General features: G+C 42.1%; 2 protein-coding genes, 1 long non-coding RNA gene and 1 pseudogene across 3 annotated transcripts; 3 read left to right on the top strand and 1 right to left on the bottom strand.

The window, feature by feature from the left end:
* Nucleotides 1-1,516: 1,516 nt before the first annotated feature.
* Nucleotides 1,517-4,120, top strand: LOC124696304 (vesicle-associated protein 1-1-like). Its single transcript, XM_047229041.1, has 6 exons — nucleotides 1,517-1,574; nucleotides 1,822-1,892; nucleotides 2,013-2,094; nucleotides 2,183-2,304; nucleotides 3,795-3,920; nucleotides 4,019-4,120. The coding sequence occupies exons 1-6, from the start codon at nucleotides 1,517-1,519 to the stop codon at nucleotides 4,118-4,120; spliced, it is 561 nt and encodes a 186-aa protein (XP_047084997.1).
* A 590-nt stretch (nucleotides 4,121-4,710) lies between these two features.
* On the top strand, nucleotides 4,711-6,952 carry LOC124696303 (cysteine-rich receptor-like protein kinase 26). Its single transcript, XM_047229040.1, has 6 exons — nucleotides 4,711-4,810; nucleotides 4,894-5,152; nucleotides 5,375-5,603; nucleotides 5,705-5,852; nucleotides 6,136-6,332; nucleotides 6,919-6,952. The coding sequence occupies exons 1-6, from the start codon at nucleotides 4,724-4,726 to the stop codon at nucleotides 6,950-6,952; spliced, it is 954 nt and encodes a 317-aa protein (XP_047084996.1). The 5' UTR covers nucleotides 4,711-4,723.
* Nucleotides 6,953-9,571: 2,619 nt separating this feature from the next.
* Nucleotides 9,572-13,070, bottom strand: LOC124699246 (annotated as a pseudogene).
* Nucleotides 13,071-14,496: 1,426 nt separating this feature from the next.
* LOC124699245 lies at nucleotides 14,497-15,075 on the top strand. Its single transcript, XR_007001330.1, has 2 exons — nucleotides 14,497-14,684; nucleotides 14,831-15,075. It is a non-coding gene; the product is annotated as an uncharacterized LOC124699245 (long non-coding RNA).
* The last annotated feature ends 204 nt before the right edge of the window (nucleotides 15,076-15,279 follow it).

Here is a 15,279-nt window from a genome sequence, read left to right as displayed (position 1 = left end):
CTGACTTCCTTTTAGCATAAAATTCGCTTCCAAATTTGTCGATGTTCAAAAAGTGAATGCTTTCCTAGGTAGGAGTACAAGGTTTGGTTTTGTGAATTTGCAAGCTATAGGACTAAATTGGATCTTCGGAAAATTTCAATCTCTTGGTCCTTTCTCTTAGTTAAAGTAATTTGTGAACTCATGTATTTGTTCCTTCGACTATTGAACTTCTCTCAAAAAAAGTTGTCATTCTACACGTAAACTCAATCTCAAACTTAACTATTTATACCATGTAAAATATTTATCTTAGATACTATCATATTTAGTTTTTAGAACATACAAATCTACTAACAATATGAATTACTTGTCAAAATTGCATTTTCGTAGATCTTGTCAAAACATCAACTAATAATCTGATCCGCTCCAGTTATCAAGCCATGTCATCCAGGATGGAGCCATAGATCAGCAAAGGAGAATGCCACAGCGTCCAGTTTATCTTCCTCCCTGGTATGCCACTTTAAATCATGTCAGCTATTACTGTAAGAATTATGTAAAGTGCTAAAGGCATATATCTAATTTATGTTTGTTGTTCCGCAGGCCTTTGGGTCTCCGTTCGTTCGTATCCCTTGCAGGTCTCCGGTCCTAGCTGTAGCTAATTATGTCACATATCTGAAATTGTTTTAGTTCCTAGGGAAATATGCAGTGCCATGGACACGGTTTAGACAATAGGTGATAGATTTCAAAGTCTTTGTGAGCTTTGGTCTAAACATTATCAGAAACGTTTCCTACAGCGGGAGGCAAATTCAATGTTCTTGTTTGACTGCTTCATCTACCTGGTGTTGTACTCCTCACCGATTGTGCGGGAGATGACCTCGTTCTGATCTAAATGATGAGCTAGAGACGATATTGTACTGTCGCAGTAATGTGGTGATGAGTGATGACATTTGTATGAAGTGGCAATATTCAAAACGGCTGTGCACTGTAACGTGTTGGTCGTTTTTCAGTGGAGTTGGTCTTGTTTGGCTGTGGAAACGAGCTAGCACCTAGAAGAGATCCTGCAAACTGAGTCGGAGATTCTGGGCTGCCTGAGGACAGAGTGGCCCAATCATCCACTCCTCTCCTCGAAGCCCGTCTATCCATACATAGTACCATCGAAGTACAGTGTGGGTGTGGTTGCCACCTCATCCGACCTCACTGCCCCATCATATCTATCTCTCTGCTGCCCGGTTCTTATTTGACCCTGTTGCAACAATTTAAAATCCGAGTGACATCATCCCGGAAGCAGGCAGGACTCGGCAAGAGTTGACAAATCTCTTTCATCTCACGAACAGGCACATTGATCCGTTTCTGATAGAACAATATTTAAGTCCAAGTGGCCTCATTACATATGTACAGCAGGCACCAGCGAGCGTTGACTAGGCTGTTGCAACTGCAGCTCAACCAATGCTTCTTTCTGCATTTGGGGGCCAATTAAGATTGATCAACGCGACATCATCTTGGGCATCACAGCACTCCCCTCTCCAAATTCCAGTTGCAGATGGACTCTGGCTCGAAGAAGTTGCTCGGGATCCAGCCCAACGAGCTCCGCTTCTCATGTATGCCATCTCTTTGCCTGAACATTCCATGTTTGCATTAAACTGTTTAATTTGGCACATGCCGATGCCGTTATTACTGATTCACTGATCATGTTCCTGTGTTTCTCAGTCTGTGCTGATGTTTAAGCCAAATTAGCCAAACAGTCCCCTCTAATGTTTTTTCAGAGTGTGGACGGAATTAATTTAGGCAGTTTTGTTGTACTGTCTTTGCTAAAATTGGTTCTCCTTTTCGTTTTGAATCGTTCAGTTGAAGCGAATAAGCAGGCCTCGTGCTCTATACACCTGACGAACAGAACGGATCACCGCATCGCCTTCAAGGTAACTTCGGACTACACCTTTTCTGCTTCCACCAAGCATTTTTAGTCTGCCTCATAACACATGACTTTACAATTCTACAAGTGACTGAATGTAATGCCACATTTGGATTGTGCTTCTTAGGTTAAGAATAATAACCCTAAGAGGTATTGCGTTCAGCCCAACATCTCTATTGTGCCACCACGGTCCACCTGCAATGTCAACGGTAGTGTTAAATCCCTTACCCATCCAACAAAGTTATTGAGATGCTTTATTTATCTCTGCACACAAGTTGACACCGTGTGATTTCGTAGTTACAATGGGAACACAAAGTGAGGCTCCAGCAGAGATGCAATGCGGGGACAAGTTTCTCGTTCAGAGCGTTGTGGTAAGGGAGGGAACAACGGTCGAGGATGTAACTCAAGACAAAGACATGGTAGTTCACATTCCAATGTATCTTCATTGTTGGATTATCTTTTCTTCAATAGAGCTAACAAGTGAAGTTTGTGTAGTTCAAAATACATGAAGGTAATCTAGTGGAAGAGGTGAAGCTGAAGGTGTTATTTTTACAACCACCATGGCATGTGGGGGAGGGATCTGAAGAAAGTTTGTCGCCTCGTCCTTCATCGTCTGGTGGGGGCAACATACATTATAAAGATGTGAGGTCTCTGAATTTATGTTGTTTGTTTTATTTGTTTTCTTATTCTTAATTTCTTTAGATCAGAATATCAGTTTGATCTTTTTCTAGATGCAGGCAACGAGAAAAATCTCAGAACCAATTGCTAACATCCACTACAAATAAAATTTGAAGAGAAGCTATCTGATACCACCTATGAATTAATAAGTAAACCAACAGAAATGTGTGTTTATTGATATGCACAATGTAAAGAGTTATGTACATATAATCAACAAGTGAAACATGCTGGTATAAACACCAGGCTTGGTGCGCCACCTATATAATACCTGATCACACTGATATATGCTATGCTATTAATATTACTTATACACGTTGTTATTTTCGGACCAGACTCGTAAAATTTGATCAATCCATATTCTAATGGCAGATGGAACACATCTCGAAGAGGTTCCTCACGATCAAACCCGATGCGCTCTGCTTCCCCTGTATGGCATCTCTCCAATGAAGATTTTGTGTTTGTTTGTAGTTGTTTTGGCACATGCAGATTCCATTGTTTATATTTTTATGGAATTTTTAGTAATGCTAGAGTGTTTCTCGGTTTGGAATGCAATTTTTATCAAGGGAGAAAACTCAACATCCAGAGCACATATGTAATTTGGTATTTCGTTAGCTTGTACTCTCTGTGCTAAATTTTATTCTCTCATTTTTATTCACGCAGTTGAAACAACGAGGCAAATCACGTGCTTTATGTATCTAACGAATACAACAACCGACTTCATTGCTTTTAAGGTAATTTAGAACTACTATTTATTTGATTTCCACCGTGACAAAGTGTCGGGATGCTTTGATTTCCACCACAACTCTACTATTATACAAAGTTTCAGAATATAATGCCACATTTGGCAAACTATTGTTCTTCTTAGGTTAAAAATACTAATCCTAAGAGATATTGGGTTCGGCCCAACATCTCTATTGTGCCACCGCGGTCCACCTACGATGTCAATGGTAGTGTATTCACATTCCCACCCAGCAAATTCATTATGATGCTTTGTCATTTTCGCACAAAAACTAATATACTATGTGTTTTGCTAGTTATAATGAAACCACAAGAAGAGGCACCGCCAAACATGCATTGTAAGGACATGTTTCTCGTGCAGAGTGTTGTGGTGAGGGAAGCGACAACAACTAACGATCTAACTGAGGAGATGGTACTTCTCATTCCAATGTCTCTTTATTGGTGAAGTATATATTTTTTGCTTCAACAGTATTAACAGGTCAACCTTGCGTAGTTTAAAAAGCAAGCAGGTAATGCAATGGACGAGACGAAGCTGAAGGTACTCTATGTACAACCACCATCGCCCAGGCAGGAGGGGTCTAAAGAGGGTTCGTCGCCTCGTTCTTCAGGGCCTGCTGAGGCAAACACAAATTTTCAAGATGTGAGAACTCTTGACTTTATGTTGTTCCATTATTTTCTTGATTTTAAATGGTTCGTATGGGATTGATTGTTTTATAGATGCAGGAAACACCAAAAAAAAAATTGACACCAAAGATTAGAGTTGATGTCAGTATGATCTTAGTTGTTTGGTACCGAGGGCAGAAACTTACTTTTACTTAGTCGAGGATGTTACTTATCAACTAGTTACATTTGATGTAGAATAAGTCAGAACTTCAAAAAAATTGATCTCGGTTTCATGGTGAAAGTAACCATTTTTGTCACTCATAATTGTAATATTCTACATGCTGGAGCTAGCCCACATATGCATGCATAAAACCCTGTAGTAGATAACAAAAAGGGTGGACTGGGATCGCTTATGGGCTTACCCCTGGAATTGATAGACAAGGATAATTTATAAGAGATTGCGAGTGGAGTACCGGAGTGTAAATTTTAGACTTATTAATTTTACTCTAGGATTTTGTCATACTCCTACATACTTGTGATCTTGGCACTGCGTTGATGAAAGTAACATGGTGGTAGGATAAAAAAATTACCTTGTATGGCAACAATGAAACATTAAAATATGGGAGGGGTCTGAAGAGAGTTCGTCGCCTTGTCTTTGATTATATAACTCATACTTTTTTATATGTTTAACATAACTTTTTAAAATATCTTCTTTGATCTATATCCTCAAGTTAACCCAAAAGCTCTTGAAATGGTATACATGCAATACTTCATTAACTCATTGACTTATTTATGCAGACGGGATCCACGTTACACAACATGACGTTGCAAAATTTAAAAGATATCACAAACAACTTTTGTGAGAAGATGATAGTAGGAAGGGGTGGTTTTGGTGTGGTATATAAGGTAAGGCTAAATAGATTTCTATCAAAGTGGGAACCATACTAGACCCTAAAGCAATATCCATATTAATAGGAGTCTTTAAACAGGGTTTGCTAGGTGATGGGAAAATGATTGCAGTCAAGAAGCTTGTGCAATCAATATCGGGATCCCAAAAGCCATTTGAGAATGAGATTAATCTTCTTATGAAGCTGAAGCACCCAAATATAGTGCATCTAGTAAGCTATTGCTATGAAACGCAACACTTACATAATACTTATGAAGGAAAATTAATATTTGCTGAGAACACACAATGTTTGCTTTGCTTGGAATATTTGCCTAATGGAAGTCTTGAAAAGTATATTACAGGTATGCCATTGAAATATGGAATAACTCTTCTATCTCTAATTTTCATCTCTCGTCGAGGTTGCCTTATTGTGGCTTGATCATAGCTATAAATACCTTGCTCTCATGAATGAAAAGTCGGAATGTACAATAAAAATCTAGAAAACCTTTTATATAGAGGGAAACCAATAATAAGGATTACAAGACAACATCTATTGAATGATATTATTTTATTTGCAAATGTAGATGCATCATGCGGACTTGATTGGCCCACGCGCTACAAAATAATTGAGGGGATTTCCTATGGTCTACAATACCTCCATGAGCAAGACGGCGGTCCAATTATCCACTTGGACCTAAAACCCGGGAACATATTGCTAGATGAACAAATGTTGCCAAAACTTACCGACTTTGGTCTATCGAGACTGAATGATGAAAAACAAACTATTCGCACAAAAAATATTAGTGGAACGTTGTAAGTGAATAACCACTTTACAATTCATTGTGTTGTAGTAATCAACGGGATGTATTTTCTCTTAAATCTTCATATATATTCACCGAGTTGTGTTAATGCAGAGGTTACATGCCACCGGAATACCTACAGGGTATGGTCACACCTATGTCAGATATATTCAGTTTGGGTGTAATAATCATGGAGGTAATAACGGGACAGAAGAAGTACCTAGATGATATTGGAACACCTTCCACGGTCTTCATTGAGCTTGTAAGACAACTAACTTTCAAGATCGAGGCCTCTTATCGTAGACACCATGTGGCATTTTACCAATGTATACGGGGCGGACCCAGGCACAGCTGAGTGGGGGCCTATGCCCCCACTCAAATTTTTGAATTCCCTTTATATCTGTACATATTTTTGAAGGAAATCATCAAAAATCTGCAAATTCATTGAAGAAGTGCCCCCACTCATGCATATGCCCACAGTCAGGATTTGTAATGGGTCCGCCCCTATGTATATCAACCATTCAGATTTGTTTTCCAATTCACAGGCGCTTCAGAAATGGAGAGATGTGTTGCAAAAAGGACCAAGCTATACATCACTACAAAAAGACTGCCAACAAATAAAAAGATGCATTCAAGTTGGTCTAATGTGCCTAAATCCCGAGCGGACAAAAAGGCCTACAATGAAGAAAATTATTGTTATGCTTCAAGGGCTGGAAAGTATTAATTGGGACATTACCAACGGGTAACTTCACCTACAACCCACAAATGATAACTAGAATGTACTTTATGTAGTCTTTTTTTATAATATAGAGAATACATAACATTAAATTTATATATTTCTTCCATATGTATAAACCTTTGTGACTTCAATGCCCATTAGCACAAATTTATCTAGCCTAGTGTAGGTAGCAAAACACTTTCAAATTAATACATTGTACAAAAGTTAAAGGTTGCCTAAGTGCAAGGTTTGTTTTGGAGGGATAGAAAGTATTAGGAAAAAAATTGGATTTCAGTCATAGTTCATGGTATAAAATTGAAATTTCTTCATGACCACGTGTGTTGCTTCAACTGTTGTAGTTGAGTGTCTGTTGTTCCGGTAATTCTTAAAAGGTTTTTTTTCCTTTTAGGCTTATGTAAAGTCAACTCTCAAAATTTTGACTATCAATAAATTTGGTAAAATATATGTCAAACGTATAGATGTACTACAACATGAATTACTATTAGAATTTACACGTTAGATAAAACATCAATGTTCATCACAACAACTTGAGAGAACTGGAAAGAGTATAAATCAAGGAAAATTTGACCAACAATCTGGTCAATTCCAGTTATCAAGCCACGCCATCGGTGGAGGAGCCATAGTCTAGGAAAGGAGATCATCAATGCATATCTGGTCAACATCCATTGCTCCAGCATTTCTGGTATGCCTCCTTAAACAACACGAATATTTAAAGGTTATGTAGAGTGATCGATTCATATCTAACTTATGTTGGCTTTAATTTTTCTGAAGGGCTTTTGGATCCATGTTTATGCTTGACGAGTGCCTATGCAAGCCTTTTAAATTTCTGGTCTCCTATCCTAGTTGTAACTAGTGAATAAGATGTGTCATTGACACGGTTTGGACAAAAAGATGAGAGTGATCCACGTTATTGGGATTTTTGTATCCCCACATATTTATCAGGAGCAGGAACACCAAAAAGTAGGCACAAGGGCATAAATATAAATAAAAGATTGTTGCTATGCTTTTGCAGCTTTGCTAGCATATAAACCTGTTCAAGGTGGTTATTCATGACATAAGCTAACCAATGTTGTGTGAGATTTTTTTTCAAATCTTAAGCACCATTATGTCAGACGCATCTTTATGTCCTCTTTTCCCTGCTGTTGTTGATTACTTGACAAAATTTTGCAGAGTTTGGAGCACTCTAGACACCACATTCAAACAGAGCTCACAATTTAGTAGTTGTGACAATTGAGTAGTGGTACATGGAACTGATACTAAGATTTACCACTTATTGCAGAAACTTTATCACAGCTATGTTGCATTACTTATTTGGATTACAGCTCCTAAGAAATCGAACTGTCTACAACTTAGCCAGTGTACCTCCAGCGCTCTTTGATGGGCTAAACAATGTGTTACTGTATTACGTGTTTTTCATCCGAAAAACTCTAGAATACTGTGAACATTTTTTTACAGTATACTGCAAAATTATGTGTTACCCACATCTAAGAAGTCCAACTCTAAAAAAATCTGCCACATCTGATTTCGTTTCGGGAAAAAAATTATTTGTATGGCGTGGTAATGTTGAAAACGGCTCAAAGACATCATGCAAGCAGAGTCTGAAATTCTGCTGAATCATAGCTCATAGGCAACTCCCAGCGATTTCGGTTTTATGGGCCATGCGAGGCCCCATTACGCCGTAATCCACACCTCTCCTCCTGCAAGCCCGTCTGTCCAAATACACATTCACTGTGCGGACCTTACCCTGTGCGTGCCGCCCGCCGCCCAGTGCCAGCGCACCGCGGCGCCGCCCTCCTCCCCACTGCCCGTCGACCCTACTGCTGGCCTGCTCCGCCTCCGCGCGACCTCCACCCGTCCTCCCTTGGCCACCGGCCACAGCTTGAGATGCGTCCGCTGCGCTGCGGATGAACGCTGGGTTGAGCTCTCTGCTCGCCTGCGCGGATGAATCGGGTAATTTCTAATTTAGCTCCTGAGTTTCCCCCGCTATTATTTCTAGTTTCGTCATGGTCTATACCCCTTTGTTTGGTCGTTAGACATCGATTGTAAATTATGCGTTCGTTGTGCAACAAATCAAATGCCAAACCTTTTGAAGATTTTGTTAAGTTCCGGAGCATATATAGCCCCAGACTTCACTCCTAATTCATCTCTTGAATGGGAAGGTCTCAACTAATTTACCCTTTAGAGCATCTGTAGCAAACCGAATAATAACTGCCGATTTACGGGTTCAAATCAGAAAATGGCGCAGATCAGTCACCGTAAACGAGCCAAACCGAAAAAAAGTTTTCAGCCCGAGACCGAAAACCCAACTCGGCCTGTATTTGTAGGGGCTGAAAGGGCGAACTGAACACCAAACTCTATTCGTGGCGTGATGAAATTTCAGATGAGACCAACTGTCGCCGGAATCCAACTAAATTCGCCAGAATCGAACCAAATTCCGGCGAGCTCGCGACGGGATGGGGTGGCGCGGGGCGGGGCGAGCTCGCGCGGGGCGATGTGAGCTCGCTGCTGGGCGGCTCGAGGCGGAGCGGGCGTGGCCGGGGAGGGGCGGCGCCGCGCGGGGGAGGCCGGGGCGGGGTGGTGCAGCGCGGGCGGGGCTGGGGCGGGGTGGAGCGGGCGGAGCCGGGGGCGGGGCGGCGCGGGCGAGGCCGGGGTAGGGCGGGTGAACTGAACTCCGGTTTTTCAGTTCGCGTTTTTACGGGTTCTGCTAGAGATGCTCTTAAGCCACAAGCATCACTGTTGTATTGTATCTATCTTGCTTTCAACCTGATCAAATCTTATGCCTAAAACAAACAGCTACATGTTCACATTTACCAAATCTAGCTACCATCTTTGCCAAATCTCTCATGACTAGACCGCAAACAACGACACAACACAGACGGCAATTGCTAGAGACAGTTCAGAATGTAATCGTCAGTATCGATTGACAATGTTAACAATGACCAGATGTCCAGCATAGTTACTTTACTCGGCTACAATATAATATAAAACAGTTAGAATGTTACAGACAACGAGTCATCCTTGACATCCTTTCCGCAGACCGACAACGTGTTTCTTCCACTTTATCACACAGTGGATCGGTGGCACTTATCTGGATGAACTATCAATTATCAGTACATCAAAATTTCGAAGAACCCCAACATGGAGGCTTGTCAGCATGATATCTATCGGCCACAGTGAGCAAACTAAGCATAGACTATACAACTCACTGGTAACATGCGTGCGAGCAAAAAAAAAAAAGTGACCTACTTATCGAGGTCCAGCGCTGAATATTCTCGTTTGATTGCGGAGACTTGTGCGTAAACGTCCGACATTGCCGGTCGATCTTTTGGTGTCTCCATAGAGCATGAGAGGCCAAGCTTCACAAGTTGCATAATGCAGCTCGGCATTCCCACTGTTGCATGCTCTCCATGGTCTAGGCTACTGTGCACGCCTTCATCTCCGAAATTTGCGAGGATACTCGGATCAAGTATCTCACGGATATTTTCGGGAAATGCATTTCCCACAAAATTCTGAAGGCTCATACCATTATTAAATAACTCATTTGTTGGCCGTTTCCCCGTGAGCATTTCTAGGATGATAATTCCATAGCTATAGACATCACCCCCTGTTGAGATCTTGTTCCCAATGCCATACTCTGCATTGTTTAACATTCAGTTATATTACAACGTTGATTATTCAAAATTGTAAAAGGTTCCTTTTGAAGAAACAAAAAGTAAAACTTGAATTATAGTACGGATATCCTATAATTTTTATGTGGAGGGAAGACAATAATATAGTAAATGTTTTACCTGGTGCAATGTATCCAATTGATCCTCTTGGTCCAGCTAAGCTTGTAGAAGAAGTGATACTTGAAGAATTATTACTTTGAAGGAACTTAGCTAATCCAAAGTCACTGAGACGGGCACCCATGACATCATCTAGAAGCACGTTGCTAGGCTTCAAATCACAATGGACTATAGGGGGGATGCAACTGTTATGTAAATAATCCAATGCGGCAGCTATGTCCACTGCTATTGTTAGTCTAGAGGTCAAACTTAACGGTCTTCTTGTTTCTGAATAAATCCAGCTCTCTAGGGTGCCGTTGGCCATGTATTCAATAATAAGAGCTTTGAAGTCATTCCCTCTGTTGTCCCATGTTGAGCATACCGAAATTACTCTTACAAGATTATGATGACGAGTGTTTCTAAAGGCTTCACACTCAGCAACGAAGCTTTTTGGTGCTCCAAGTTGATCAAGCTTGAAAACTTTGATAGCAACCACTCCAATTGTTTCAGACTCAAGTACAGCTTTATATACTGCTCCATATGCCCCCGAGCCAACCAAGTTGTCTTGAGAGAAACCATTTGTTGCTTTGACTAAATCAGCATATGAGAAGCTCTTCATCTCTGTGAATGATGGATTATCTGACTGTTTGGACCTCTTACTCCTCTTTACTAGAATAAATACTACAAATGATAAAGCAACCAACGCAACAGCCGCCACACTAATCCCAGTTATCATTAGATTGCGCCGAGTGCGACGGTGTCTCGATGATGCAAAGCAAAGTGGGATTTGTAACATTGGGGAACTAGAGCATAACATGGTGTTCCCTTGGACAAATACCTCACTAGAATTCCGAAATATCCCCCCTTGTGGCATTTGGCCCTCAAGGTCGTTGAAGGACAAGTTGAGGAGCCTCAAAGAATTGAAGGACTGAAAAAAGTTTGGAATTTCACCACTCAAGTTGTTTCGTGATAGATCAATTTCCACAGTACCTCTTAAATTGACGAAAGACCCCGGAATTCTTCCATCAAGAGAGTTGGACTCCAGGCGTAGGAACTCTAAGCGGACACAAGAGCCTAGAGCAGTCGGAATGTGCCCAGAAAGATAGTTGTTGGAAAAATTCAGTCGGCCTATGTTAATCAAGCCACCTATCTCCTGTGGAATCTGTCCAGAAAGCTGGTTGTGGGACAGATCGAGACCTTCTGATAAGGAGTCAAGGAAGAAGAGCTCTTTTGGTATGCTCTCATTCAAGGCGTTACATGAAAGGTTGAGAGTGATTAAACCATTACAATCACCCAGCGTCCTGGGAATGGGCCCGCTGAGATTATTATCTTGCAAGAGGAGTTTGTTCAGCTGGCGGAGTTTGCCTATTGAAAGTGGAATCTGTCCTGAAAGCTTGTTCCGTGACAGGTTTAGGAAAGTCAGGTTTGCAAGGTTTCCGATCGCATCGGGGAGATCCCCGGCAAACTGATTCTGCTCCATCCTAATATATGCGAGGTTTGTGAGGTTCCCTATCTCCGGTGGTATGCTTCCCCATATCATATTTGCGTGCAGGACCAAAGCCCGCAGGCTGTTTGCAAGGCTACCAACTGAACTCGGCAGATTCCCTTGCATCATGTTGGTTCCCAAAGACAAGACCTGCAGCTGCGTGCAATTTGCCAACGAGGAGAGGAACGACCAGTCTCCAGCTTCGAGCTGGTTACTTGCCAGAATCAGGTCATTTAAGGCAGGAAGGGACCCAAAAGAAGGGATAACACCATGAAATGCATTAGCCCCTAGGTTAATGGACATAAAACCGGTTGCATTGGCTAGAGATAGAGGGATTTTGCCCTGGAAGTTATTTTGTTGCAAGATGAGTGTTTGGATGCTTGGAAGGGTGTACCCGATGTCAAACGGAATGCCCCCGATGAAATCATTGACGGCTAAGCTAAGGTAGGTGAGTTAAGACAAGTTGTATAGGGAGGGTGGGACAGTCCCCGACAAACGGTTGTAAGACATGTCTAGTACTTGCAAGTTTGGGATCTCTCCTATGCTCACAGGGATGCTTCCTTGAAAACTGTTGGCCGCAAGCAGGAGCGTCCGAAGGGAAGAGAAATTACCCAGAGTCCAAGGTATGGTGCCTGCAAGGTTATTCACCGACAATATGAGAGACTGCAGGGGCGAGTCGACATTTGAAACAGCTGGTATGGACCCCGCAAAGTTGTTCCATCCAAGGGCTAGTCTCTGGAGCGATGTGCTGTTGAAGAGGGCAGCAGGGATCTCTCCGTCGAGGTTGTTCCTTACCAGGTCCAACACCTGAAGAGATGAGCTGCTAGCGAGGGCCGGCGGCACGGGTCCCGTGAGGGAATTGTTTGTGAGAATCACGGAGACAAGGGAAGATCCGCTGCTTCCGAGCGAGAGGGGAATGTGGCCCGTCAAGCTGTTGAGAGTGAGGCGTAGAACAGAGAGGTTGTGGAGTGCCCCGAGTGTTTCTGGGATGTCTCCAGTGAGCTGGTTGTTACCAAGATCGATCACCTGCAGCTGGGGGGATGTGGTGGAAGACAGGGTGCTGGGGATTGAACCGGTGAGGCTATTGTAGCTGAGGTTAAGGTAGGTCAACCTGCTGAGGTCACCAAGCTGCGCCGGAATGTGGCCGCTAAGCAGATTGCCCGGGAAGTGGACTCTTGAGAGGAGGGTGAGGTTGGCGATGCAGGGTGGTATCTGGCCATCGAGGCTGGACTTCTCGAGGTCCAGTGCGACGACATGAGACTCGTTGCTGCAAGTGACGCCGTGCCAGCTGCAGAAATGGAGGGAGCTGTTCTGCGCCCATGAGCCAAGACGCCTGCTGGCAGCAGGGCTGCTGGAGAGATGGAGCTGCAAGCAAAGGAGCGTTTGTAAGTCGTCGGTGTTAGATGAGGAAGAAGAAGAAGCAGCGGCAGTGAAGTTCAAAAGAGAGGCCACGGCAACAATGGCTAGGAGCCTTCTCGGTGTGTCACACATGTTGTGCTACTTCTTCAATAGGCTGCGTGGTCTGATTTTTGTACTATTGATATGCTGCAATTTATAAAAGGGAAAGGTAAGTTGCTGCTGCAAGCTCCTTGGTTGCACGCACTTAGTTGCTGCTTGCAGACGAAAGTGCCCCCTGGGTGATTTAGTCTATCTTCCACATTGAATCAAAGAGGAATCTCGGTCCTACTTTCATACTACCTTTCCAACCGGCCCAACTTGATCCCGCCAACTACCAAAAAGATTGTTTGCGAATTTGGCCACTTATTTGTTAATAAAGGAACTCAACTCGATCTTTCCCCATTAACTATATGTATACTCCCTCTGATCTAAAGTAGTATACAGTCTTTTTAAGACGTGACTGATAAAATTAAGGTGGCACTTTGCGTAGCAATTTTAGTAAAAAGTATAATATTTCAAATAAAAAAGGATTGCACTTTATGAAGTTCTTATTTGTGAAAATCCAACAACACTAACCTTAACCTTCTCAATCTACAGGATCCATTTTTATTCAGCGATTGTCAAAACTACAAAACTTTGACTGGCAGTATTTGTAAAATGACCTCGAAATTGAAAAATGAATTAATCTGTTTATCACGGTACCTGTGCAAGAAGTCACCAGTCAGTTTACAATACATTATGCGTTTCTTATTTGATGTCACTTCCTAACCTCCACTGTACCGTACACAATGAGATTCCCTCCCTTCCATTATGGCAACTAATCGAAGCTAAGGTAAGCATCTTAATCCTCACTCATCCCTTGAGTCCACCTGGAGAAAATAATATATATGCATTCAACTTGATATTGGTTTTTCTCACATGAGTGCCAACAGATGCATGGCCGAGGCTTTGTCTTAACTCGCAGTATATATAGACCCAAGCAATTTGCAATTGATCAATAGTTTGCAATATTGAAGTTGAAACTAGAACGAATTGCTAAACAAAATTCAGTCATATGTGGAAGTCGGTCAATTTACTTGATTTGACGGGTTTCCGTAACTTCCATGATGGCGACTCAGGTAATCCACCAACCCCCAAAGTTTCAATCACCACTTGACTCCACTTGACTCCAAGATTTTGGAAAAAAAGGACATAGATGTTCCAGGACACAGGTCAGACCATGTATAGCTAGCTCTTCCATGATGGCGACTCAGGTAATCCACCAACCCCCAAAGTTTCAATCACCACTTGACTCCAAGATTTTGGAAAAAAAAAGGACATAGATGTTCCAGGACACAGGTAAGGTCATGCTTTAGAAAGAACCGATAGTCAGTCAATGCATGTTTAGCTAGCTACCATGTGCGTTCCCACTTGCATGTCCATCTTTCTACTACTCCTCACTTGTCCGGCACACCACCCCAAAGCAAAAGTTAAGGCCTTAGCAAAAGTACCATTCGTCACATTTGCACCTACCTTGCTGCTCTATATAAGTGATCGAGTTGGCATTACAAATCGTACTACTCGGCAGCAAATACAGGAAGCCAACAACAATGGCACAGAAGTACTCAACGGCCTCGGTTAGGCTGATGCTGACCCTCCTCGTTCTGCTGGTTTTCGTTGGTAGCATCCTCGCCAAAGGTGCTCGTGGACCATCCAAATGTAGCGAAGGTAAGCTAGCTCACACTGCTCCCCTCTCTTGTTTATCTCTCTTTTTTTGCCATACGGCTGGCCTTAGAAAGCCGTATTTCACTAACCGCCTCAGGTTTCTCTTTCTGCTTAGCTAACTTGTTTTTTTTGTTTATCATTTGTGGCAGCCTTTCAAGGAAATTGCCCACCAATCCATGGTGGCTCATAAGTACTTGATCGATGGACCATTTCTAAGCCGCGAGCAGGATTTAGCAGGATCTCGATCGTGCTTGGGCAGCGGCTTATGTACTATATATGTTCTCGACGTGTAGTCGATCAGTGTGCATGTTCTTCGGATTGGTGCTTGTACTGGTTATAGAAAAATAAAAAGTGTTTGTGTTGCAAACCAAATATTGCAACCTTTTGTCTTTAATATTTTGAAGATTTTTTAAAACATTCGAGAACATGCTTTAAAAAGCATCAGATGATTCTGAATATATTATATTATGTGAAAACAAGTCAAAAGAACATTTTTAAAAGACGGTCAATATTTACTTAGATTCAATGGTGACGCAAGGTTCTCAACAACAATCTCGTGGCAAAAGCAAAGTGAGAAGAGGCTTTTAGTTTTTATACT

Source organism: Lolium rigidum, chromosome 3 (genome assembly GCF_022539505.1).
Source record: "Lolium rigidum isolate FL_2022 chromosome 3, APGP_CSIRO_Lrig_0.1, whole genome shotgun sequence".
NCBI classification, from domain to species: Eukaryota; Viridiplantae; Streptophyta; class Magnoliopsida; order Poales; family Poaceae; genus Lolium; species Lolium rigidum.
Note: the sequence above shows the minus strand (reverse complement) of the source record. Positions and strands in the feature narration are given on the sequence as shown.